General features: G+C 50.7%; 1 protein-coding gene across 4 annotated transcripts in view; it reads left to right on the forward strand.

Moving 5' to 3' along the window:
- SACM1L (SAC1 like phosphatidylinositide phosphatase) overlaps positions 1–23,987 on the forward strand; it is a 1,165,903-nt gene that overhangs the window by 308,453 nt on the left and 833,463 nt on the right. For 2 of the 4 annotated variants that reach the window (XM_069613352.1, XM_069613354.1), the window contains exon 5: positions 1,555–1,719. In XM_069613352.1, coding sequence (XP_069469453.1) covers positions 1,555–1,719 — 165 coding nt within the window. The remainder of the gene's footprint in view (positions 1–1,554; positions 1,720–23,987) is intronic. The other 2 variants (XM_069613355.1, XM_069613353.1) reach the window with 1 other exon arrangement.

The following is a 23,987-nucleotide window of genomic DNA, read 5'->3' on the forward strand; positions in this document are numbered from 1 at the left end:
GGCCTCATTACGAGTCCGGCAGTAACCGTACCTGAAATTCCGGCAGGTTACCGCCGGACTCGTTTTGCCATTCCGCCTCCATGATTCCCGGAATTACCGGGGCATTACGAATTCGGTAAATCCCCATTCCCATTGAGTACAAGAGGACTCAATAGGAATGGGGAAGTGGAAACACTGGCACCATCTCGTGATGGTGTTTCCACGTCCGCCTGCAGGCGGGTGGTTTTAAACCCGCCAGGTCAGACCTGGCGGGAATGACACCTCCGTCTGCAGGACTCGAGAACACCCGGTATGGAAACAGTGGCGGCGGATTTACCGCCACCGTTATTTCCATACCGGGTGACTCAGAATGAGGCCCAAAGACTCGCACAACAGCACATGACTACTACCGATCGTAAAACACCCCAAACCCAGTCAACGGACCCACCGGGCTGAGGCTGCCAACAGCACATCACTGCTCTCTTGCACTTTTCCAGCTTATTCCCACTAACTCACCACCCCACCCCCCTTCCCTTTTTCAGAGCCGCCAAAGCGCCAGGAGACCACTCCGGTGGTGATAGTGCGCTGTACAAATATCCTTTAACATTAACATGACAAAAGCAGCCTACTGGGTTTGTCTCTTTAATTCCTGTGGCCAAATGGTTGGGAACTTTGTAAAATCTCTAAAACTGACATTTACAGGTACTTGCCCCAGAAATGCTGTTTTATGTTTGTGTCCCTTGGGGCCCAGGAGGTTTCTGAGCAATTGTGATATTTATGAAGTGCTCCGGTTATTTTATATTTTTTTTAGAGTGAGTCATACCTAACAATGTTTAATTCTTTATGGCTAAATTGTGCAGGAGTATGGCTGTTTGTATACAGCTTTATTGGTGAACTTGCTTATTTAATGGAGATGTAGTACTGGGCCTACAATGTACTAACCTGGTTGGTTATAACCAATAACGGTGACTAATTAGTCAAACTGAATCATCCCACCAAACTCTACAAAGTGTATAGTAGGTTGTTTTGGGTTCCCACTGGGTCTTGGAAGTTGTTGTCTACTTATACATATTGGCAATGTATCTCATGAAATGTGTTTTGTTGTGTGCTTTTGGGGTCCTAACTGTACATTGATACCATTCAAACTACTCCTAAGAGTGAAGCCTGGCTGCTTTGCTGTGTTTTACATTGAGAGTATTTTGAACTCATTTGGCAGACACCCTGTGCACACACAATACTAAAATGGTCTTCTGAGCCCCTCACCAGGGGTTCTTTAAAATCTCCATAGCCATCTGCAACAACCTGGCCTTTTGCGTGCTAGATTTCTTCATCCTGGTTCAGTTTAATCTAATCTCATAAAGCATGGAAAGAGCTTCCTGCTTTTGAAGGGTGACTGTAAGATGATGCTCAACACGTTCTCTATTTCTTTTCAGGTAAATAATGTGCATTCATCTTCATGTACAAATAAAATGCAAGGATGATATGAGCTTTAGTAATAATAATGTTTAGATAGCTTGTTTAAAAAATGCACACGATGACCTCATTACTTGATAAATGTAGTAAACTTTCTAACAGTCTTTTCACGAACAGTTGCAGGACAACAAAATCTTCCTAACAATGATCAGCCATGTCTTGAGCGTGGATGGGTTTTACTTCTCAACATCCTATGATCTGACGCACACTCTACAACGGTTATCCAACACCAGTCCAGAATTCCAAGAAATGAGTCTTCTAGAAAGGGTAATATACTTCTAAAATTAGTATCTGTTATGTCTGTCACTAGCATATTTAATTAAATAAGTTGATTTATTTTTCAGTTCAAGAAATAAACATTTATTTTTCACTCTCAGAATGGCACAAATGTGGTCTTCCCAAGTGGTGAATTCTCACTTAGTCCTAAAGGGCTGCAATTAACCTCTAAAGATTGCTGAACTTTTACAGCTGCATTGTTGTAAAGGTTTGCAACAAGAAAAGCATCAAAGGGTTTTAGACACCCTCCCAAGGGCACCACAGCTACAAGACATTTGTCTGGCCACTGTTAAATGATCCCAATTAAATGAGGAATTTTGAATTAATGTTTTTTGTTCGAGTATACACTCGATTTAGGCTACTGAACGTTTCTGGGATACATGGTGGGGGTCCTGTGGCATGCCATCTGTGTTCTTCAGAATCTGCTATTTATATACATCATTAGCACCTGGGGAGAGGGTGCAGCCAATCGGGTGTCCTAAGTCTGCCAGTTCAAGCCCGAATCCCTTCCTCCCCACCTCAGCCTCTTCCCTGGGTCCACCATTTTCCTTCCTTTTGGCCCTACCCATGCCCTGTTTCGGGCAAAACCCCAGTCCATACTACCCCTAGACTTGCACTCCCCCATCTCGCCCGCCCACCAACCCCTGCAACCCTGCACTTAATGTAAACACAATCCTGCACAGCCCCTTTACCCGTCAGTCTGAAAGATGCAGCAGGGGAAACAGTAAACAGACCAACACCCTTTAATGTTACCCCAACATCCAACTTGCTTTTTTTATTTTACGGGAAATATGGCATGCACGAAATCACGCACCCTTTTGCTTGGGGATGGAGAGTGGGGGGAGCTATTTGCACATCGTAACAGAATCCTCAGGGTGCTAATAGTGTTCATGACTCTGGGGAACTATCACCTGGGCTCAGGCTGCCAGATCTTTACTGACCTATGCTGGCCCAGGATCATTAATGCTACTGTGTATATGAATGCATATTTCATGAGGTATATCTCATAATTATTTTTAGGGTGGCTAGATACTTTCTTAAACCTAGCAAAACAGCCACACTTTAAGCTTTTCCTGGCACACTTAGTGGTAGTGTAGTCAAGTGATCAAAGCCAACCCTAGGTAGTCAGTGGGGTGAACGGCAATACAGGGCAAAAAGAGTATGACTTTGGATAAAGTAATGCCAACACAGTGGTCTATCAAAGTATACTAAATATCTTCTAACGGTAAGCAAGACGTTGGTGGTTTTTACCGATAAGTATTCAGAGTGTAGAGGGTCTCCACCTATAGTGGGGAGTATTCTTAGGCCTTTACCTTGTCGAGTAGCATTCGCCATAAGATCCAAGGTGTACCAGGGTCTTAAGGTGCTAAGTTTACCATAGATTGCCTATTTTTATAATTATGCACTCAACCTGGGCTCTCTAATAGGATATGATGAAAGAGGTGAATGGGCTGCTGATTGAGTGGAATACTTGTCCTGATGCTGTGCGATCCTCAGTGGTAATTATTGGACTCCTTTTCTGGGATCGGGGCAATGGCTTGGGACCATTTGCGCACCTTTCCAATGGTGAGTCAAGTGGTGGGGGAACTTCATGGGCGAGAATTTTAGAAATGTTTGACTGCTTGTTATCTACCTTGGGTTTTCTCAAGGTGAGAATTAGTTTCCTGCGTTCTGGTACCCCACAGCCATTTAAGTGAAGCCAAAAATGATCTTCACGCAAGGAGGAAAGCTATTGCATCCCTGAAGATGCTGGAATGCTGAAAAAAGGAACAGCTGGTGTGCAGTTGCGCTTTTCAATTTGTTGGAAGCACAGCTGCAGTGTCATGTGCAGACACTGTCCTGCAGATGCAATTCAGATGGAGAAAATATAGGAGAATATGCTCTGCTAAATACTAAAATTGATTTGAGTTTCTTTTGTGTTAAAGCTCGGTTTTTGAGTTGTAGCAGCTGCATGACTCGGACACCATTATTACCAGTACGCTGAGTGTCCGGTAATTCTACCTGTCAGTGTTTGGCCCATCCAGGGACGGGGATGGGTTTGCTAAGCTTTTCTGGGAACAAACATTCTCTTGCGGTTGATACTCTGCTGGTCCACAGCGATAAGAGGAGGGACATTACTTTTTTGTCATATTGGTACTTTGAGGTCTGGTACAGTTAGTACTGGGGCAGAGGCTGGGTATCAGTTATGGGTCTTGGGATGTTGCAGATCCTGGAAGGAGTCTCCTCATGATCTGTCTCGGGGTTCACACCTTCTGTACTTCATAACTCATTTTTTGAATGGATTCTATCCTCCCATGTATTCCTCATATTTGATATTCGTATCATCAGCTTTGCTGCTTCGGGAAAAAAATGTTCCACACCAGAGGGCGCTGTGCTCGATGCTGTGGCGTCGACGTCATCCGCAGTATAAATAGCTCGAGCCGCGCCCGTTTGCTTTAGTTCCGTTTTTCCGAATGCTTTTGCTTCGTGTGTTTGAAACAGCTCTTCAGTTTTCGTCCAATGTCTTCATCTCCTAATCCTTCGACCCCAAAAACTGGCTTCAAAAAATGTCATGATTGCGGGAAGAAAATGTCAATTACTAATCCCCATTATGTCTGCTTATGGTGCCTGGGTTCCGAACAGCGGACCGATCACCGTGGGTTCTGCCGGGCCATGACTGGAAAAACTTGCAGGGAGTGCCAAGGTAAATTGTCGGTGGGGAGGTAAACTTCGAAGGCTTCTTCGAACAAGGATAAAGACTCTGGGGAGTCTAGGGACTCGTCCCAACGGAAGTCAAAAAAGTCTAGATCGAGGAGTCGGTCGAGAAAATCTTCGCCTTCTTCATCAAAGAAGGCGAAGAGGCGTCACCGTTCTCCCTCTTCTTCTGATACCTCTATAGGGGTTATCACATGTCAAACTAAGAATGATTCCCCCAGAAAATGGGAGGCTTTCAGGGCCTTAATGATGCAAATCTTCGAGAATGTGGCCCAACCCCTTCGAAGTCGCATGAAGACCATGCCCCACCTCATCCTTCGGATGACAGAAGTTTCAAAGACTACCAAACTGGCCTAAGTCTGGCGAGAATTTGTTAACGGTATCGCCTAGAGAACCTTCTCCGATACCTCAGAAAAAGCCTATCGGTACATAAATCAAAGGCATCACCGTTCAAAATGGCGTTAGTGTCCAAACCATCATCGACACCAGTGTCGAAGGTTTCGTTGATGCCATTGCCGACAAAACCCTTGTCTAAGACACCTTCGACTTTATCGAAGCCAACGTAGACAACATCGACGCCTCTATCGAAGACGGCGTCGATTCCTGTAGCGTCCTCGATTCCATTGGCAAAACCAATGCTGATGCCTTCATGGCCTCAACCCATGGGTAAGATTTATACTCATTTGCCAAGGAAAGACTTTCAAGTCTAGGACTTCTATTTATGAGGAGGATCAAACCTCTGAGGAGGATTCTTCCGCATTTGGGTTGAAATATGGAACAAAGAACGCTGCTAAAGAGCCGATTGACCCAGAATCGAAGATGTCTAATCTTTGACTGCCCTCACTCAGCTAGTGGCATAGACCGTTAGCCTGAGCTGGAGTTTGACAAACCTGATCCAGCTGATCATGCTGATTCAGCATACAGGAATATTATAAATAGGGTTGTGGAGTTCATGGGCTGGAGTAGGAATTCTCCTACCTACGAACTAGAGGAAATGACAGATATTCTGAGCCAGGGTCCTCAGAAACATCCAGTACTGCCTTTTGATGCAGCCCTTCAAAGGAAGTTTATGTCAAACTGGGAAACTCCAGAATTTGGACCTGCGGTAACAAAAATATTTGCCAGAAAATATAGAACTTCATCCTTTGATACAGAGTGTGTGACTAAAAACCCTACACCTGAAAGCTTAGTGGTCCAAGCAGCTACATCCACCAGAAAAGTCTGCGTATCCCTCTATTTTCCTGTATGGGGATGGCGAGAGGAGTGATGCCTGGGCTCGCAAGATTTTTTCTTCGAGCAGTATGGCTTTAAAATCAACCAATGGTACTTGTACCCTTTTGAGGTTAACCTACACCCTGTGGCACTGTTAGCATGGCTACTCAGCACATTCCGGAAGGCGAGGAACGAGACTGCTCCCTGGCTATTGTAAAGGAGGCAATTGGGGAATGTCTCCAGTCGGGGCTAGACACTGCTGAGCGCATCAGCAGGTCCGTGGCGTCTGGTGCTGTGCAGGTTTGTGTGGCTGAGAAAGTCAGGCTTTGCACGGGATGTGCAGGCCAGGCTACTCAATATGCCCTTTGGCGGCTTGAGGTTTTTCTGCAGCAAGGGGATGAGAGTCTAGAGAAGCTGCAGACCTCCAAGGCAGCGGTTAAGTCACTTAGCGCTTTCATACATCAACCTCAGCAACAATCCTTCTCAGGCTCATCTTCCTGGAGGGGTCGTCCTTTTCGTTTCTATTCATAATTTAGAGGGGGGCGAGGACAGGCTAGTCAACGAGGACAAAAAAAAGATTGCCTCGTGGTGAATGAGGAAAGGGTGCTAAATCAGCCCCTGCAGTGGCAACTGTCCCCTCAGCCGCTGCTTCAGTCGCCTCTAAGCCACTCTGGAGGCTTGAACCACAAGACCCTGGTGGGAGGCAGAATCTCTCAGCATCTGAACGAATGGCGGGGCATTACTTATGATGCTTGGGCACTGGAAACAGTTGCCCATTGTTACTGCCTTCCTTTTCAGAAAAGGGCTCCGGATCATCCACCGAGATACAACTCTGTCAAAATTCCGGTTCCGCTCCTTGTGCAGGAAATCTTAACCCTGCTAGAGAAAGGTGCAATAGAACATGTACCTGTAGCTGAGAGGAACAAGGGTTGGTATTCCCCCTACTTTCTCGTTCCCAAGTAGGACAGAGGATTGAAACCCATCTTGGACTTAAGAAATTTGAACAAATTCTTCAGGAAGGACAAGTTCAAGATGGTAACCCTTTCTCTGATCCTTCAGGCTATCCAACTCCAAGACTGGTTGGTATCATTGGACCTTCAGGATGCTTACTTTCATGTGCCAATCCATCTCAAGCACAGAAAGTACCTGAGGCTCGCGGTTGGCAGTTCGCATTTTCAATTTCGAGTTCTGCCATTCGGGCTGCAGTCCGCCCCAAAGGTTTTCACCAAACTGATGGCGGTAGTGGCAGGGATTCACGTCTACCCCTACCTTGATGATTGGTTAATTAGGGCTTGTTCACCTGAATAGGCCCAGGAACAATTGAGGATTACCTGCCACTTCCTACACAGACTGGGCTTCTCCCTCAATTACAAGAAGTCTCGTATACCATTCCAGAGACTCCAATTCATCGTAGCAGTCCTAGATACATCCTCAGGGAAAGTCTCGCCTCCCGAGGTGAGAGCTCAACACATTCTGCAGATGTTGACAAAGTTCCACTATGTCCAGCATCTGCCAGCCTCCGATTTTCTAAGGTTGCACGGCCTCATGCCATCCTGCATTTATCTGGTGCCAGAGGCCAGATTGAGAATGAGATCCCTTCAATGGGCCCTCAGGACTCAGTGGTCCCAATTTTCGGGAATATGCCAGATCTTCTGCAAGTTCCGAGCAGAGTGGCTCAAGACCTTCTATTGTGGCTTGCAAGGACAATATTCTTAAGGGAGAATTTTTTTTGGGAACCATGGCCAGAGATAACGGTAGTGACAGGATGCCTCACTCTCGCGGGTGGAGAGCCCATACTAGCGATCTGACAATCAGTGGTCGTTGGTCTCCATCGGAGTCCAAACTACACATCAGCCTTTTGGAGCCGAGGGCAATCAAACAAGCGCTGAAGTCCTTTCTGCCCTCTATACAGGGAAAGAATGTCCTGATGATGACGGACAACACGGTGGCCATGTACTACCTCAACAAGAGATGGTCTAGGGTCACTACCACTGTGCAGACAGGCAATGTAGCTCTGCTTCTGGGCAATACAAGAAGGAAGCTCTCTATCGGCAGTTCACCTAGCCAGAGAGAAGAACACTGCGCTGGACGCTCCGAGTGGGAACTAGCTCTGGAAGTTCTTAGAGATCTTCACTCTTTGGGGAACCCTTCAAGTGGATCTGTTCGTGACAGAGGTCAATCAGAAGTGCGATCAGTAGTGCTCAAGGGAATTTCCTCCAAGAAGAGCTCTAGGGGACGCGTTCGTAGTGGACTGTGAATTTCCACTCCTGTATGCGTTTCCTCCAGTCCCCTCACGTAATCAGGAGGTTGAGAAAATTCAGGAAAACCATGATCCTAATTTCTCCAGATTGGGCCAGGAGGACGTGGTACCCGGACCTTCTGGACATGTCCATCTGCCCTCCAATACGTCTTCCACAAAGAGAGGATCTTCTTGCAAGAGGAAGGTCTGGTTCTCCATCCAGAGGTCAAGACACTCAGCCTTCACGCATGGTTTCTGAGAGGCTGAGATGTAAGGAGTGGGACCTCCCAGACGACGTAATGGAGATTTTGCATTCGGCCAGAAGGCCAGCAACAGAATCCTTGTACCGTTGTCGTTGGAATACGCTCAGTAACTGGTGCAAGGATAAGAATGTGGATCCATTCCTATGTGGCACACCTATGGTGTTTTCTTTCCTATTACATTTAGCCAATCTGGATTGGTACAATAAAAGGATACCTAGCAGCGCTTTCTATCTTAAAGCGCTCCTCTGAAGAAGTCTTATTTCAAGATACCATTGATTGTACAATTTTTGAAAGGTCTCACTAACGTGTACCCCCCAGTCCCATTCCATGTCCCCGTTTGGGATTTAAATTCAGTATTAAAATTTCTTACATGCATTTCTTTTGAGCCTTTGCATTATTGTCCTCTAAGGCTTCTCACATTGAAAACAGTCCTACTAGTGGCTATTACATCAGCTGGCAGGGTGAGTGAGTTACAGGCTCTCATGTAAGCCTCCTCACACCATTTTCCATAAAGATAAAGTAATACTTAAAGTCAAACCTTCATTCCTACCCAAGGTAGTCTCTGACTTTCTACATTGCCATCTTTCTATCATCCCCCCTCATGCAAGTAAGGAGGAAGAAAGGCTTCACAGGCTGGACCCAAAAAGGGCTCTCAGCTTTTATATTTCTAGACTTGCAAAGTTTCGACAGTGACCAACTTTTCATTGGATATGCCAGCCACAAAACAGACCTTATCCAGATGGATAATTTTGGCAATTGGAGAATGTTGCAAAACTGATAGGTAAAGAACCTCCCGATGGACTAAGTGCTCACTCCACTAGGGGCATGGCAACTTTGACAGCTCTTCAAAGGGGTCTCCTGGTGCAAGATATCTGTGCAGCTGCCACCTGGTAGTCTATGCATACATTTATGAAAGATTATTGCTTATATTCGACCTCCAAATTTTCACTGCTTTGGGAGTCCATCAAAGATGAGGAATACGTGGGAGGACACAATCCATTCGAAGAACAAGTTACTTACCAACTGGTAACGTTCTTTCGACTGGATGTTCCTCCCATGAATTCCTCATCGCCCCTCCCAGCCTACCCCGCCGTACAATTTACGTGAATTACACTCCGCGTTCGCTGAGAGCTTGCGGTCTAGGGGTAAGCCTAGTCAACTCATCAATCGAGGATATTGAAAAAATAGAACTGAAGCCAATGGGCGTGGCTCAAGCTATTTATACTACAGATGTCATTGACGCTCTACGGCACCCCTCAAGGAACATAGACGCCATGACATCGAGCACAGCGCACTCTGGTATGGAATTTATTTTTGCCGAAGCAGCAAAGCTGATACGAATATCAAGTATGAGGAATATGTAGGAGGAACATCCGGTCGAAAGAACGTGAACAGTTGGTAAGTAACTTGTTATCACCGTAAGGGGAGTAGTCCCTCCTCTTAAGGGATTGTAGGCAGTGATCCAGATAAGATTTTGAAGTGGGAGTATTTTACTGCCTATTTTTTAAAGTTGGAAGTAAACTGATTTTTTAGGGAGTAAAACTAAGTCCAATTCCCAATGGGAGCATTTTATAAGCGAGTAAAAATGTGTTAACTGGAGAGAGGAAATGTTTTTGTAATAATTATTCCTTTGCATAGAGTTATTCATACACATTAAAAGACACAAGTTTACTTTTTCTGAGCAGGCACTATAATAGTTTTTTCCTGTGGTACAACATGCACTACTGTTCCAAATATATCCATGGACCTGTGTTGCTCAAAGCAGGGGCACAAGGTCCCACATGTCCATTTCCAATGTTTTGTTGGGAATATTTGTACTTCCTGTTTTTATATTTTGGCATTATTTACCTATTTTTAGGGAGTAAAAGTGGCTGACGCAATCCTTATTTGTAGGGTGCATTGTAGGGCTAGGTAGGGGAACCCAGACCCCACTCACATAGTTGTATCCAGTCAAACCTTCTGACAGCCACCCATTAACCTTTACTGGCTTCTCAGCCAGGCTTTCTCTGAAATGTGAATTCAGACTTGAATCTCAGACAACTTTCACAAGCAGCCCATATGTGGTTCTGGCAACTATAGCCTTATCCCTCTGGAGAGGAAGCCTTGACTGTATATTGTAACATCCTTACCCCATTGATGATTTATAGAAATAATGTCTTGCTGTTGGACATGGCAATGGTCTTTACACAGGGGTTCCACTTACTCACAAGAATAAATCAGGCTGTACCCCTCTAGAGAATGTCCAGATGGCCTCAAGAACACACCAACTCTCGAAGACGGTTCAAGAGTTTTTATTTGAAATTTTGAATCTTGCCTCACTAAGGGCTGTGTCTCTCCTCTCTCCTCTCAATGTACTTAGTCCCGTCCCCTTTCCTCCATACTGCATTGGCGTCCCTTCCAAGGGACGGAAGACTGAACCTCTTTCACCAGAAAAAACCTTCTTCCCCTTTAAATTTAAAGGCGCGTGGGGGTGCGACCAAGCGAGCAGGCACTTCTCTGACTCAACTCTCCGGCACCACGCCCTGGTCCCCTTTTCCGCGTCGACTGGAACAGGCCGAATTCACCAGAGCTCCTGGGTTTGGCTTTGACCATTTAATTCCATGCGCGGATAATTATTCTTTTTCCTTTTTTGTCTTTATCATTCAGGTACTCGGTCCTCAGGCACCATGCTCCTTCCCGGCGCATGTCTACTTCCACAGAGTTCAGCAGGCGTCCACCCTGCAACGGGCTGTTCCCAACTTCAGGTCCCCACACCCTCTGCCTACATTGCCTTGGCCCAGACCACGGTTGGCAAGCTTGTACCGCGTGCGGCCGCTATTTTCCATCTCACCACACAAAGGAGACTCCTTCCCAAGGTGTGACTCACTCACTCACTCACTCACTCACTCACTCACTCACTCACTCACCAGGGTAGGCCTCGTGATCCACCCGCAAGAGTCTTGGAGGAAGCTGGGCCCAACGAGCCGAGCAACACGTCGCTGGCACGTGACAGGCAGCTCGACAATATGGCTGCCTCACCAGACCGAGGCACCTGTCCGATGCCATCCCCGGAGTTCGGCGAAGAACGAGTGTCAAGGTGGGACTGGCCTCAACCAGGTACATGGCCTACAGCCTATCCTTCTTATGCGCAGGGCAGCTTCCCACTGTGTCAATACAGGCAGGGTATGCAGCAGCTCCTGGCTACACCGTACGTACCCCTACCACTTCTCCAGCCAGTGAAGAGGGGTTCTTCGAGAGGTTCCTCGGGTCCATGAAGTCACCTTGGATGGGGGTTATCCTCAAGGACGCCATCAGAGAAATCCTCCCTGCGATGCTAACGGCACCACAAGTGTCTCTGTCGGCGCCCCCGCTGCAGCCACTTCGCCTGGCTCCCCAGCCGATTCCTCAGGTGGTTCTATACCAGCCTCCTCCGCCGCCTCCTCAGCCTCCGGCCACGGTTCCTGTACCCGAGCCTCTGGCTACAGCTACTCCTCCACCTCCGCAGGATCCTCCTGATCTGCAGGATATGGATGAGGAGGAGGATCCGGACACGCCATCCTCAGCCAGGGCCGTCCACGAACATCTTGCAGGGCTGGCGGAGTACCTGGGCCTACCCCAACCCGAAGTTGAGCAGAGGGGGTTCTGACTGAAGTCCTCACATGATGCCCCTCTGCCAAAACGGGGATTCCACTGCAAACCGATGTAGGCTCCCTGGCCAAGAGGGGCTGGCTCAAGCCCCACTCTGTCCAGCCGGTCAATCGACACCTGGATGCCAAGTACAGGCAGATGGAGGGGGATACACTCTTGCTCTTGGCCCATCCTCAGCCACACTCCTCTGTGATCGCTGCGGCATCACTATATCCAAGCCCCAGTCGTCCTCAGCCTCCTCCTCTGCGGCGCTGCTAGGCAAGGAGAAGATCTTGCAGGCATACGGGAAGAACTCTATTCCAACGCGTCCTTGCATCTTCGTCGGGCCAACGCTGATGCCATGCTGGCGGCCGCTAACTAAAGGTTATGGCGGGAAATTGCAGACTTCCTCCCGGGACTCACTATGCAGAGCCAATAACATTTTAAGGCGGGCTGGCTGAGGCCAAGCTGGTGGCGCAGGGCCTCATGGAATCCACTGTGGCCCATATTGACACATCTGGCCGTGCCATCTGTATCGCCACGGACATGAGAAGGACAGCCTGGCTCCGGGCGACACAATTCAACCCAGACGTCCAGGAAAGCACATTAGATCTACTGTTCGAGGGTGGGAGGTGATAGGGAGAACTCTTCTACTTCACCACGGACAAAGAGCTGGACAAGAAGAAAAACAGCTCACAAATGGCAAAGTCTTTATCCTTCTTGACAAAGACCATGTCCAAGTTGTACACAAAGTCACAGCAGTGCTCCGAACGGGGGCGTACGTTTGGAGGGTTCAGCGGCTTCCAGGGACAGAGATCCAGGCATCTGCACCGCTCACCGACTCAGGACCTGTGCAAGCGACAAAAAAGGGGGGGGGGGGAGTAGGGGCTTTTTCAAGTCACCCCCCTCCTCTGCGACAGCCTCTGAGGGAAAGAAGGCATGACGCGCCCCTTCGGGTCCACGTGTCTCCAGTGGGGGGCAGGTCTGCTCTCATGCACATTTCTGGTGCCAGAATTTAGTGAACCCCCGGATCCTCTGTAGTATTTGCGGGGTACTGCCTACCCATCCCAGCCTCTCCTCCTTCCTCCCCTCCCCTCCCTCTGGTTGGGACAGCAACTCTGGCAGAGATCCGGTCCCTCGTAGAGAGCCAGGCAGTGGAGGAAGTCCCAGCCTCCCAGCGAGGCTTGGGCTTTTACTCCAGGATTTTTGCCATTCAGAACCAGGTGGGCCTGAGAGTTGTGCTGGACCTTTCCACCCTCAACCTCTCCTTACCCCTACAAAATTAAAGATGGTTACACCAGCTTTTATAGCGGAGGCATTGTGCAAGGGAGACTGGATATGCTGATGGACACGTACCTACATGTCCCGATTTGGCAGCCCCATCGGTCTTTCCTACGGTTCAGGATCATGGGCTATCCTTTACAATACAAGGTCCTTCCTTTTGGCCTCAACTCGGACCCCAGGGTCTTAACTAGGCTAATGAATACGGTGGCTACCTTGTTGCAAGCGCAGGGCCTCCAGATCTAGCCATACCTCGACGACTGGCTCGTCAGGGCTACATCTCCGGAAGAGGTTCACCACTCTTCCCATACCCTTATGCATACACCACACAATCTGGGCTTCTTGCTCAAAGTCGCAGCTGCAGCCCACACAGCCTCTGACATTCTTGGGCCTCATCTGGGACATGTGCTCAGCGAAGGCATTTCCTTCGGAAGACAAGATCTTGGCCATCAAGAGGGCCACCCCCCGCTTTCTCGGCAGAGAGGTGACCTTGGCATGGTGCTACCAGCATCTCCTTGGTCTCTTGGCGGCGGCAGTCCTATTGGCCGTCTCACACATGAGATTGAGGATGAGGAGGATTCAGCTGCACTTGGCTGCCTCACGGAACCAGGAGCGGTGCTCCCAATCCTAGATCAACGTTCTTCCATCTCTTCACCCGGACCTAACATGGTGGTCCAGCGACTGCAACCTACGGACGGGCAAGCCCTTTCGGCTGCCCTCCCCGCAGGCCACCATCACCAGAGACTCCTCGCTCGAGGGCTGGGGAGCCACCCTGGACGATCTCTCCATCCCCGGCACCTGGACTCTACTGGAGCTGGAATACCACATCAGTTGGTTAGAGCTGAACAGCATCTGGCTAGCTAGCGCTCAGAGCATTCCTACCACTTCTCAGGGGCAAGGTTGTCCTCATCCAGACAGACAACTCGACTAGCTTGTACTACGTCAACAAGCAGGGAGGAACCAGATCCCCCTCCTCTGTGCAGACTGGCAATCAGCATGTGGGAGTGGGCCCTGGAAAGCGACATATACCTCACGGCAGTCCACCTCCCGGGGGAAGCCAACCTGGAGCTGGACAGGCTCAGCAGGTTGGGAGCGGACAATTACGAGTGGCAGCTAAACAACCGTGTCATTCAGGAGATCTTCAGCAGGTGGGGCCATCCCCAGGCGGATCTCTTTGCCACCTGGCACAACAAGAATTGCCCTCAGTTCGCCTCCTGGCAGGGGCAGGGCCCCGGCTCCCTGGGCGACTCATTTCGGCTCCAGTGGAATGGCATGAAGGCTCATGCATTCCTGCCCACTCCGCTGATTCACAGTGATTTGCAAGATCAAGGAGTCTTGCCAACTCAACATCATTCTAATAGCTCCATTGTTGCCGGCCAGGCCATGGTTTTCAGAGCTGCTCAGCCTCTTGGAGGTGCCTCTGATTCACCTCCCGACGGGACCAGCACATCTTCTGGTGCAACAGGAGGGCAGGGTCCTCCACCCCGCCCCCAGAAACTAGCCCTCAGTGTGGTACCTGAGCAGGTAACGCTGCGGCACCTCAGCCTCTCACAGGCTAATCTGGAAATCATACAAGGTGCAAGGAGCAAGGCTACCAGGGCTTAGTATAAAAATAAATGGACCAGATTCTGCCACTGGGTAGACTCCAAGGAAATAGACCCCCTGGCATGTTCTTTGGACGACGTGCTATCCTTCTCGGCGCACCTCACCCACTCTGATGTGCAGGTGGACACCTGCCGTACATGCCTCGCAGCCAGAGGGGCTTGCAGGAACTCGGAGGAGGGGTTCTTCTCCAATCCTATCGTCAAGAAGCAGGTGGAGGGGTTCTTCTCCAATCCTATCGTCAAGAAGCATTTGACTGGGCTCGCAAGGCTCTACCAGCCCGTCAAGAGGCTGCACCCTGTGTGGGACCTCAACATAGTCTTGGGTGCTCTGGCGCACAAACCGTTTGAGCCAATGGCGTCTGCGAACATCAGGCTGGTCGCCATCAAAATGGCCTTGCTAGTTGACCTTACCTCGGCTCGTAGAGTCAGCAAATACAAGCGCTGGTAGCCTCAGAACCATATACTACCTTTCACAGGGATAAAGTAGTCCTGCGGACACACCCGGCATTTCTGCCCAAGGTGCCGTCTGCTTTCCACCTGAACGAGGAAATAGTCCTCAAGTACAGAGGGTGCTGCACTGTCTGGATGTCGGGCGTGCTCTGAAATTTTACTTGGACAGGACCAAGGGCTTCTGCAAATCGGACACCCCGTTAGTCACTTTTGGAGGCTCAAGAACAGGCTACCAGGCCTCCATATCTCGCTAGATGGTCTTGGCCATCAACGAAGCATATGAGGGCCAGCACAAGCCACTTCCGGCCAACATGCACACCCACGCAGTCAGGGCCAAGGCAACGGCCATCGTATTCCAGCGCCATGTCCCTTGGCAAGTCATAAGCAGGGCGGCCACTTGGCGGGTGGTTCACAGGAACCGATTTGCTTAAGGAGGGTTTCCTCTGCACCCTGGGGCTACATTCAGTTGTATGGAGGAAAGGGGACAGGGACGTAAGAGTAATTAGAAGTTCTTCACCGTAGTGACTAATGTACTCTTAGCCCATAGTCCCCTTTCCGCCATACGTCCCACCAACCTTCCCCCCACTAATAATACTGGTGTCATTAGGCAATGTTAAATCTATTGTCGACGCATCAATGGGGACTGAGGTGTGGTGCCAGAGGGCAGAGTCAGGGCAGTGCATGATACCTGTGCCGCACCCCATGCGCCTCAAAATTTAAAGGTGGTGAAGGTTCAGTCTCCCGTCCCTTGGAAGGGACGCCCATGCAGGATGGCGGAAAGGGGACTAAGAGTACGTTAGTCACTACGGTGAGTAATTTATAATTGTTTCAAAGCCCTTCAAGGCAAGGGAGTGAACAAGGGAAAATACAATGACATTCCTACCGGACATGAACAGTAAGGATGTGAAATTAACTATCGTACTCGGCCTGATGACATTTCAGATAGTGCAAGAGCTAAGACATAGATAAGGAAGGGATGGGGAGAGTGGGAAGGAAATGGAAACGGACAGGCGACTACCGTATTAGGTACTACGATAATTCTGGTAGAGCCAAAGAAAAAATAAAAGGTGAAGGAGGGGGGTGCAGAAAGGAAGTGGAGGAACAAAAAAACCGACTATAGTACTAGGTCTGATGACATTTCAGATGTATTGCTGGAACGGGGTGGGGGACTAAGGGGCAGGGGGAGGAGACAGACAAGGTTGCTGTCATACTAGGTCCAGGGACAATTCTGATAGAGTAAGTGCATAGAAGAAAGGGAGGGGAGGAGCTAGGAAAAGGGAGAGGAGGGAACAGAGTAAGCAGTCAAAAAGAGTGGAGAAGCAAGCAGGGAGAGCAAATACAATTGGAGAAGTCAGTAGTAACACATAATGTTGCAAGCCAGGATACAAGATGAATATGGGAAAAACATGATTCAGGGCCACCATGAGTACAAGATGCAAAGGAAGTCCAGCATGAGAGTTGAGAAAGGGTGACACACCGTGAATCACTGAGGTCCATAAAAGTCAAATCCAGCATTGGCCACAAGACGGTGATGGTGAAACCAGAATGTATCAGGACAGACTCCTGTAGAAGTAGGGTAGAGGGTGGGGAGGGGGGGGGGTCAGGATAGTAGAATCAAGCAAAACAGACACCTGTGTGCGAGAAGGGGGGAGGGGCACAAGGGAACATCATGTGGGTGGCAGAGGGGGTAGGGATGGCCTGTGGGGACACAGGGGTAAACACATGTTGGTACATGCTTACTTGCTGTCTGAGCAAGGGGTCGGGCCCTGGGTCATCCTGGTCTGAACAGGAATTGCCCTTTTCTTTGTCTGCCCTTCGCTTCGGATTCCTGGGCGAGACACCCTTGATCTAAGAGTTAAGAGCAGGAAGAAAGAGGCAGGGCTAAGAAGGTGGGTGGTGCTTAGGCCAGGTGACTTAGATCCACTTGCACCTGCACCCCATCTGCAAAAGAAAAGAGGCTGGAGGGCTCCTTAAGTAGGGAAAAAGAGCAGCAACCATGAAGGCACCAGGTGGGTGGGGCTTGCTAAGTGGGGAAAATGAGCGGCAACCAGGAAGGCACCAGTTGGGTGAGGCTTCGGCCAGGTGACCAAGATCCACTCGCACCTGCTCCCTATCTGCAAAGGAAAAGAGGCTGGAGAGCTCTTTAAGTAGGGAAAGAGCGTCAACCAGGTGGTGGGGCGCGATAAGGTGGTGGGGCTTGCGCTCCAACATCGCCAGGGGCATAGACTTCCAGAGCCCTCCATACCAGAAGACTGTCACGACAGACGCTTCCCTGGAGGGGTGGGCAGCACACAACGGAGGTCTCCACTCCAGAGGCCTCTGGCTGCCCGGAGGAGAAGACACTACACATCAATGTCTTGGAACGAAGGGCAGTGTTTTGGACCCTCAAGTCATTTCTCCCATCCCTCAAGGGCAAGGTGGTGAGGGTCTAAACTGACAATACCACCACAATGTTTTGCATCCGGAAGCAGAGGGGCACCAGATTTCCAGCGCTCTCCAGATAGGCGCAGGAGTTGTGGCAGTGGGCCATCGCCCAGGGAATATTACTCATTCCTTTCCCCCTAGCGGGAGTCAAAAACACTGGTTCTGACTCCTTCAGCAGGGAGCTGCGCTCTTGACATGAGTGGGAGCTTCGGCAGGATCAAGTGCACAACCATTTCCTCAGTCCCCAGATCAATCCGTTTGCGACGGCGATGAACACCAAGTGTTGCAGGCTCGCCAACAGGTTGCCCCAGCCAGGGAGCATGGAGGACACATTCTCCTTCCCTTGGGAAGGCCTGTTTCTGTACAGGTTCACGACGTTGCTACTACGAGTCATCAGTCAACTGTGCCGGTGCAGGATGATCCTCGTCGCTCCAGTGTGGCCGAGGTACCCAGAACTTCTCAGCATGTCGGCATCCCTTCAGTCAAGCTACCAGTGGTCACAAATCTTCTCGCCAGGGAAGGAGGGGCAATCCTGCACCACGACCCCCGATTGCTGAACCTGAAGGCCGGGCTTCTGCAGCATTAGAGGTCGCTTACGAGCTGCCTGAGGACTGCAGGGAAGTCCTCGCCGAGGCCAGAGCGTTGTCGACTCTGAAGTGTAACGGACACAAATGGAAGTGTTTTGCGACTCGGTGCAGGTTGCAGAAGATTAACCCTCTGAGGGTCACGCCCCCCCCCCCCCCTCAAGTCCTTCCGTACTTGCTGTCTTTGGCTAAGTCGGGGATGGCGCACGCCTCCATCAAGGTGCATCTGGCGACCATCTCCCGCTATACCATGTCTCGGGGATAGTCTTCTCTTTTGTTGCACTGTCTAGTGAAGGAGTTCATCAAGGGACTGTTTCGTTCGTTCCCAGCGGTGAAGGCACCTTCCTCAGCGTGGGAACTCAACGTGGTGCTTGACCCGTCCTGCAAGCAGCCTTACTTGAATTTCCACGAGACAAGTGTGGTGCTGCGGATACACCCCTCCTTCATGCCCAAGGTGCCGTCGGAATTTCATCTCAACGAGCCCTTGGTGGTACCTGTGTTTTTTTCCGACGCCTTTGTCGCCGGCTGAAAGGACTTTGCACTCGCTGGGTGTGGCTTGAGCGCTGAAGTTTTATGTGGGCCACACGTCGTTTCTAGAAGACTTGTGCAAGGCTTCCATCTCCAGGTGACTCTCCGGCTACATCACTCAGTCACCGGTTGGGCCCATTCTACCAGAGCGATCGCTGTGACGACGGCGTTTCTGTATGGTGTGCCCCTGCTGGACATCTGCAGGTCTGCTACGTGGAGGTCTACGCACACCTTCACGAAATTCTACTGCGTCGACAGGGATTCCAGGGAAAAGTCCAGAGTTGGCCAAGCAGTGCTACGCAACCTGTTCGCTTGAAGGTGAGCCTGGTGAGGAGGTAAGAGTAATTGCTTCTGTTGAACCCTGCCACCTCTCGTGGTTGTGTATGTATGTACTGCTGTGTATTATTTATTCAGGAGCATGTGAATCCATTCCAGACCCCAATGCTGGAAAAGGAACAAGTTACTTACCTGTAACTGTTGTTCACCATCATGGGTCTGGCATGGATTCACATGTGAATCCTCCCTCCCGGTCAAACTGCCACTTTACATGCTACCAAATCTGAAGATGGCTGCCAGATGAGGGCCTTAGGGAGAGGGCAGTATGACCCAGAGCTCAGTGATTAGTTTATAGGAGAGAGACAATTTATGAACGAAAGTGAAACCGTTTTTTCTTTTACCGAGGATTCCCAGCCTGACGACGGGGAATATTCATGAGCATGTGAATCCATGGCAGACCCATGCTGCAGAACAGTTGCAGGTAAGTAATTTGTTACTTCTGTGCTGTTTCTAGTCCTTTTTGGCAATTTCGAATCTAGGTGTGCTTTTTAATCTCTGCACAGTTTGCCTTCCTCTGCACAGTTCCTCCTCTGTACCTGCTGTGAGAAACCAACTAGTCACCTACTAGTCCCCATGGATCTATCAGATGGCCTGGGCGCGCCCATCTGCTTTGGATCCAGACCCTGGGTGTGAACCAGTGCGGAAGGATCACCTGGGTGACGTGTCTTCAGGGAGCGCGGGTGAGGCAGCCGATGGTGAGCTGCAATATTCACCCCTTTTTTGTACACCCAACCATCCTATTTTTTAGGATTCTCTGATGTCCCAACTGCCCCCAAACCCCCTTTCTACACAAACACTGGGCTGAGGAAGAGGGCGACTGAGAGTAACAAGACTAACTCTTATACATCGCACTGGACATGTCCCGTTAATCGGGTCAGGCACTTGACTTTAATTACATACATCCGATACCAATTAGCTCTCCTCACACGGATAAAAGGTGGAACATAGAGACGCACTCTGAGCATGGTGAAACACGAGTAAGAGCAGAACTTCCAGGGCGAAGGCGAACCTACTGGAGCAGAGCGATGGTCCAAGGGACGAGAGCAGCGGGTTGAGAACCCCAGGAGTACCCTACAGGACATAGTTTCCTCCAAAAGGCCACGAAAGACACGTGGAGAAGGCCAAATCCCCAAGTAGAAGCCTGCATTGTTTCAGGGACGCCAGCGACCCTTCCAGGTGAAAGGCAGAGTTGGGGAGGCGAGGTCAAGCCTGTGGTACTAGCCTTGATTCGTGAATTTGAAAACCGTAAAGACAAGAAAGAACAACGACCTGAGACAACAGTGTGTGTTGAGGAAAGATTGAAGTTGCAACATTATATTGCAAGTGAAGGCTGCACGCGTGTGGTTGAGACGCAAAGAAAGGTTTTACAAATTGTACCTTCTGTGTCATACTTGTGATACCATGCCTCCTCTACACTGCTGCTAGGCCACTTGGTGAATTCCTGTGCACTCTGCAGCTCCCCTCCTTATCTCTCTCACCCTCTACCCCCATGGCACTCCATCTCTCCTATCTATTCCAACTGCTATTCTATCACTACTCTTACGTACCGTCCCCTTTCTTCCATATTGTATGGGGGTCCCTTCAAAGGGACGGGAGACAGAATCTTTTTCCCCTTTAAATTTAGAGGCACGCAGAGGTGCGGCCCTGGGAGCATGTGCTGCCCTGTCTCTGTCCTCTGGCGCCACACCTCAGTCCCCTTTTCTGCCTTGAGTTTGGCTACAGCCATGTAATTCCACATGCGGATACTTCTTCGCTTTGTCTTCTTTTTTGTCTTTTTGTCATTCAGGTACTCGGTCCTCAGGCGTCAGTATCCACTCACCCCTCCCCCCGGCCCATGTCGACTTCTACAGGGTTCTGCAGGTGTCCAGCCTGCAGCGGGCTCTTCCCAACTTCAGACCCCCATGCCCTCTGCCTACGTTGCCTTGGTCCAGACCACAGTTGGCAAGCTTGTTCAGCGTGTGGCTCGCTGTCCTCGAAAGCACTGAAGGACAGACTAGCCAGGTGGAGGGAGCTCTTCCAGAAGTCGCCTCCAGCAGAGGACCTCAAGAACTTTGTGAAACATCGAACCAAGCCCAAGGTAGGGCTGATATTCTCCATTGCACCCCGCAAGGCAGACTCCTTCCCAGGGACTATCCTGCCTGGGGGGACCCGTCAGGTCCTTCTACCAGCATGTGCACCGAGGCTGCTGCAGCTACCGGCTTCCGGGCTATGGATCCACGATCCTCCCGGTGACAGTGTTGAGGTACCGGAAAGATTCTTTTACCGGGTCTTCACCCGAGGGGCTCTGCGGTCTTGGACCAGGCCGGACCCAGCGGGCTGAGCAACACTTCGCAGGCACATGGCAGGCAGCTCGACAAAATGGCCGCCGTGCCAGACAGATGCGCCAGACCGAGGCACCCGTCCAGCGCCATTCCAGGAATTCGGCGAAGAACGAGTGTCGAGGTGGGACTGGCCTCAACCAGGTACTTGGCCTACAACCTACCCCTCTTTTGCGCAGGGCAGCTTTCCTTTGCTTCCATATGGGCAGGTACACAGCCGCTCCAGCAGCTCCCTGCTACCCCGTCGGCACCCCCGCCACCTCCTCGGCCAGTGAAGAGGTCTTCTTCGAGAGGTTCCCATGCCTCATGAAGTCACCTAGGATGGGGGGTTATCCTCAGATGCCATCAGGAAAGTCCTTCCCTTAATGCTAGCGACATCACAGACGCCTCTGCCGGTGCCCCGGCGCAGTCGCCGCCTCTGGTTCCCCAGCCGACTCCTCAGGGGGCTCCGTACCAGCCTTCGCCGCGGTCCCTGTACCCCAGCATTCTGGCCCCACTACTCCTTTTCCTCCACAGGATCCCTCAGATCCACGGGATATGGATGAGGATCTGTATCCAGATGCCCCCTCTGCAGCCAGGGCCTTCCACGAACGTCTTGCTGGGCTGGCGGAGTATCTGGGCTTACCCCAACCCGAGGTCGAGTAGCTGGCAGAGGGGGTTCTGGCGGAAATCCTCACACGACGCCCCTCTGCCAAATCGGGGATTTCTGTGCAGGCCGATGTAGTCTCCATGACAAAGAAGGTCTGGCTCAAGCCCCACTCAGCCAATCGACGTCTTGACACCAAGTACAGGCATGTGGAGGGGTATACACTCTTGCTCTCGGGCCATCCTCATCCACACTCCTCTGTGATCGCTGTGGCATCACTATACTCCATGCCTCAGTCGCCCTCAGCCACGGCACTTCTAGCCAAGGAGAAGATCTTGGAGGTGTACGGCAAAAAACTCTATTCGAACGCGTCCTTACGTCATCGTCAGGCCAACGCAGATGCCATGCTGGCTGCCGCCAACCAAAGATTGTCGGTGAAATTGCGGTCTTCCTCCCGGAACGCTCCACCCAGAGCCAATCACCCTGTAAGGCGGGGCTAGCCGAGGTCAAGCTGGTGGCGCATGATCTCATGGAATCCACTGTGGCCCATATTGACACCTCTGGCCGTGCCATCTGTATCGCCACTGACATGAGAAGGACAGCCTGGCAACAAAGTTCAACCCGGACGTCCAGGAACGCATATTAGATCTACTTCTCCAGGGAGGGTGGGGGGGTGGACCTTTTCCACTCCTCCACGGAAAAAAAGCTGGACAAAAAGAAAAACAGCTCACAAACGGGAAAATCTTAATCCATCCTTACAAAGACCATGCCCAAATCGTACACCCAAGCGCAGCAGCGCTCAGATAGGACCCGTACGTACAGAGGGTTCCGAGGCTTCCAGGAGCGTAGATCTAGGCAGCCGGACCGCTCGCCGTCTCAGAGCCGGTGCAAGCAACAAAAAGGGGTTTGAGGGGAGTAAGGTCTTTTTCGGGTCCATGTGTCTCTGGTGGGGGGCAGGCTTGCTCTCCATGCACATTTCTGTCGCCCGAATTTTGCGGCCCATGGATCCTCTCCATAGTATCCACGCGGTACCGCCTCCCTATCCCAACCTCTCCTCTCCTCCCACAGGTTGGGACAGCAACTCATTTGGCAGAGATCCTGTCGCTCGTAGAGAGTCAGGCAGCAGGGGGGGGGGGGGGGTGGAAGAGTTCCAGCCTCCCAGCGAGGCTTTGGCTTTTACTCCAGGATTTTCGCCGTTCAGAAGAACCACCAGGCAGGGCCTGAGAGTTGTGCTGGACAATTCTACCCTCAACCCCTCCTTACCCCTGCAAAAATTCAAGATGGTTATGTCCGCTTTTATAGCTGAGACATTGGACAAGGGAGACTGGATGTGCTCCCTGGACCTAAAGGACGTGTACCTACACGTCCCGATTTGGCATCCCCATCGTTCTTTACTTTGGTTCAGGATCATGAGCTACCATTTTCATTGGAAGGTACTTCCGTTTGGCCTCAACTCAGCCCCCAGGGTCTTCACTTCCTCGGAGCGCAGGGCCTCCACATCTACCCATACCTCGATGACTGGCTCGTCAGGGCTTCATCTCTGGAAGTGGTTCACCACTATTCCCATGCCCTCATGAACACACTACACGATCTGTGCTTTTCGCTCAATTGCAAAACAGTCGCAGGTGCACCCCACGCAGACTGACATTTTTGGGCCTCATCTGGGACACGTGCTCCCAGAAGGTAGTTCCTTCGGAGGACAAAATCTTGGCTATCAAGAGGGCCACCACCCACTTCCTCAACAGAGAAGTGACCTCTGCATGGTGGTACCAACATCTCCTGTGTCTAATGGCAGCGGTCCTATCAGCCGTCCCGCACATGAGACTAAGTATGAGGAGGATTCAGCTGCACCTTGCAGCCTCATGGAACCAAGAGCGGGGCTCTCGATCGAGATCATCGTTCCTCCTTCTCTCCACCCGGACATAACTTGGAGGTGCAGAGACTGCAACCTATGGATGGGCAAGCCCTTTCAACCACCCACTGCGCAGGCAGTCGCCACAGATTCCTCTCTCGAGGGCTGGGAAGCCACCCTGGACGATCTCTCTGTCCACAGCACCTGGACTCGACAGGAGCAGGAATACCACATCAATTGGCTAGAGCTGAACGCCATCTGGCTGGCACGCAGGGCATTCCT

The sequence above is a fragment of the Ambystoma mexicanum genome, chromosome 5p (genome assembly GCF_040938575.1).
Source record: "Ambystoma mexicanum isolate Mex_15411 chromosome 5p, UKY_AmexF1_1, whole genome shotgun sequence".
Taxonomy (NCBI): Eukaryota; Metazoa; Chordata; class Amphibia; order Caudata; family Ambystomatidae; genus Ambystoma; species Ambystoma mexicanum.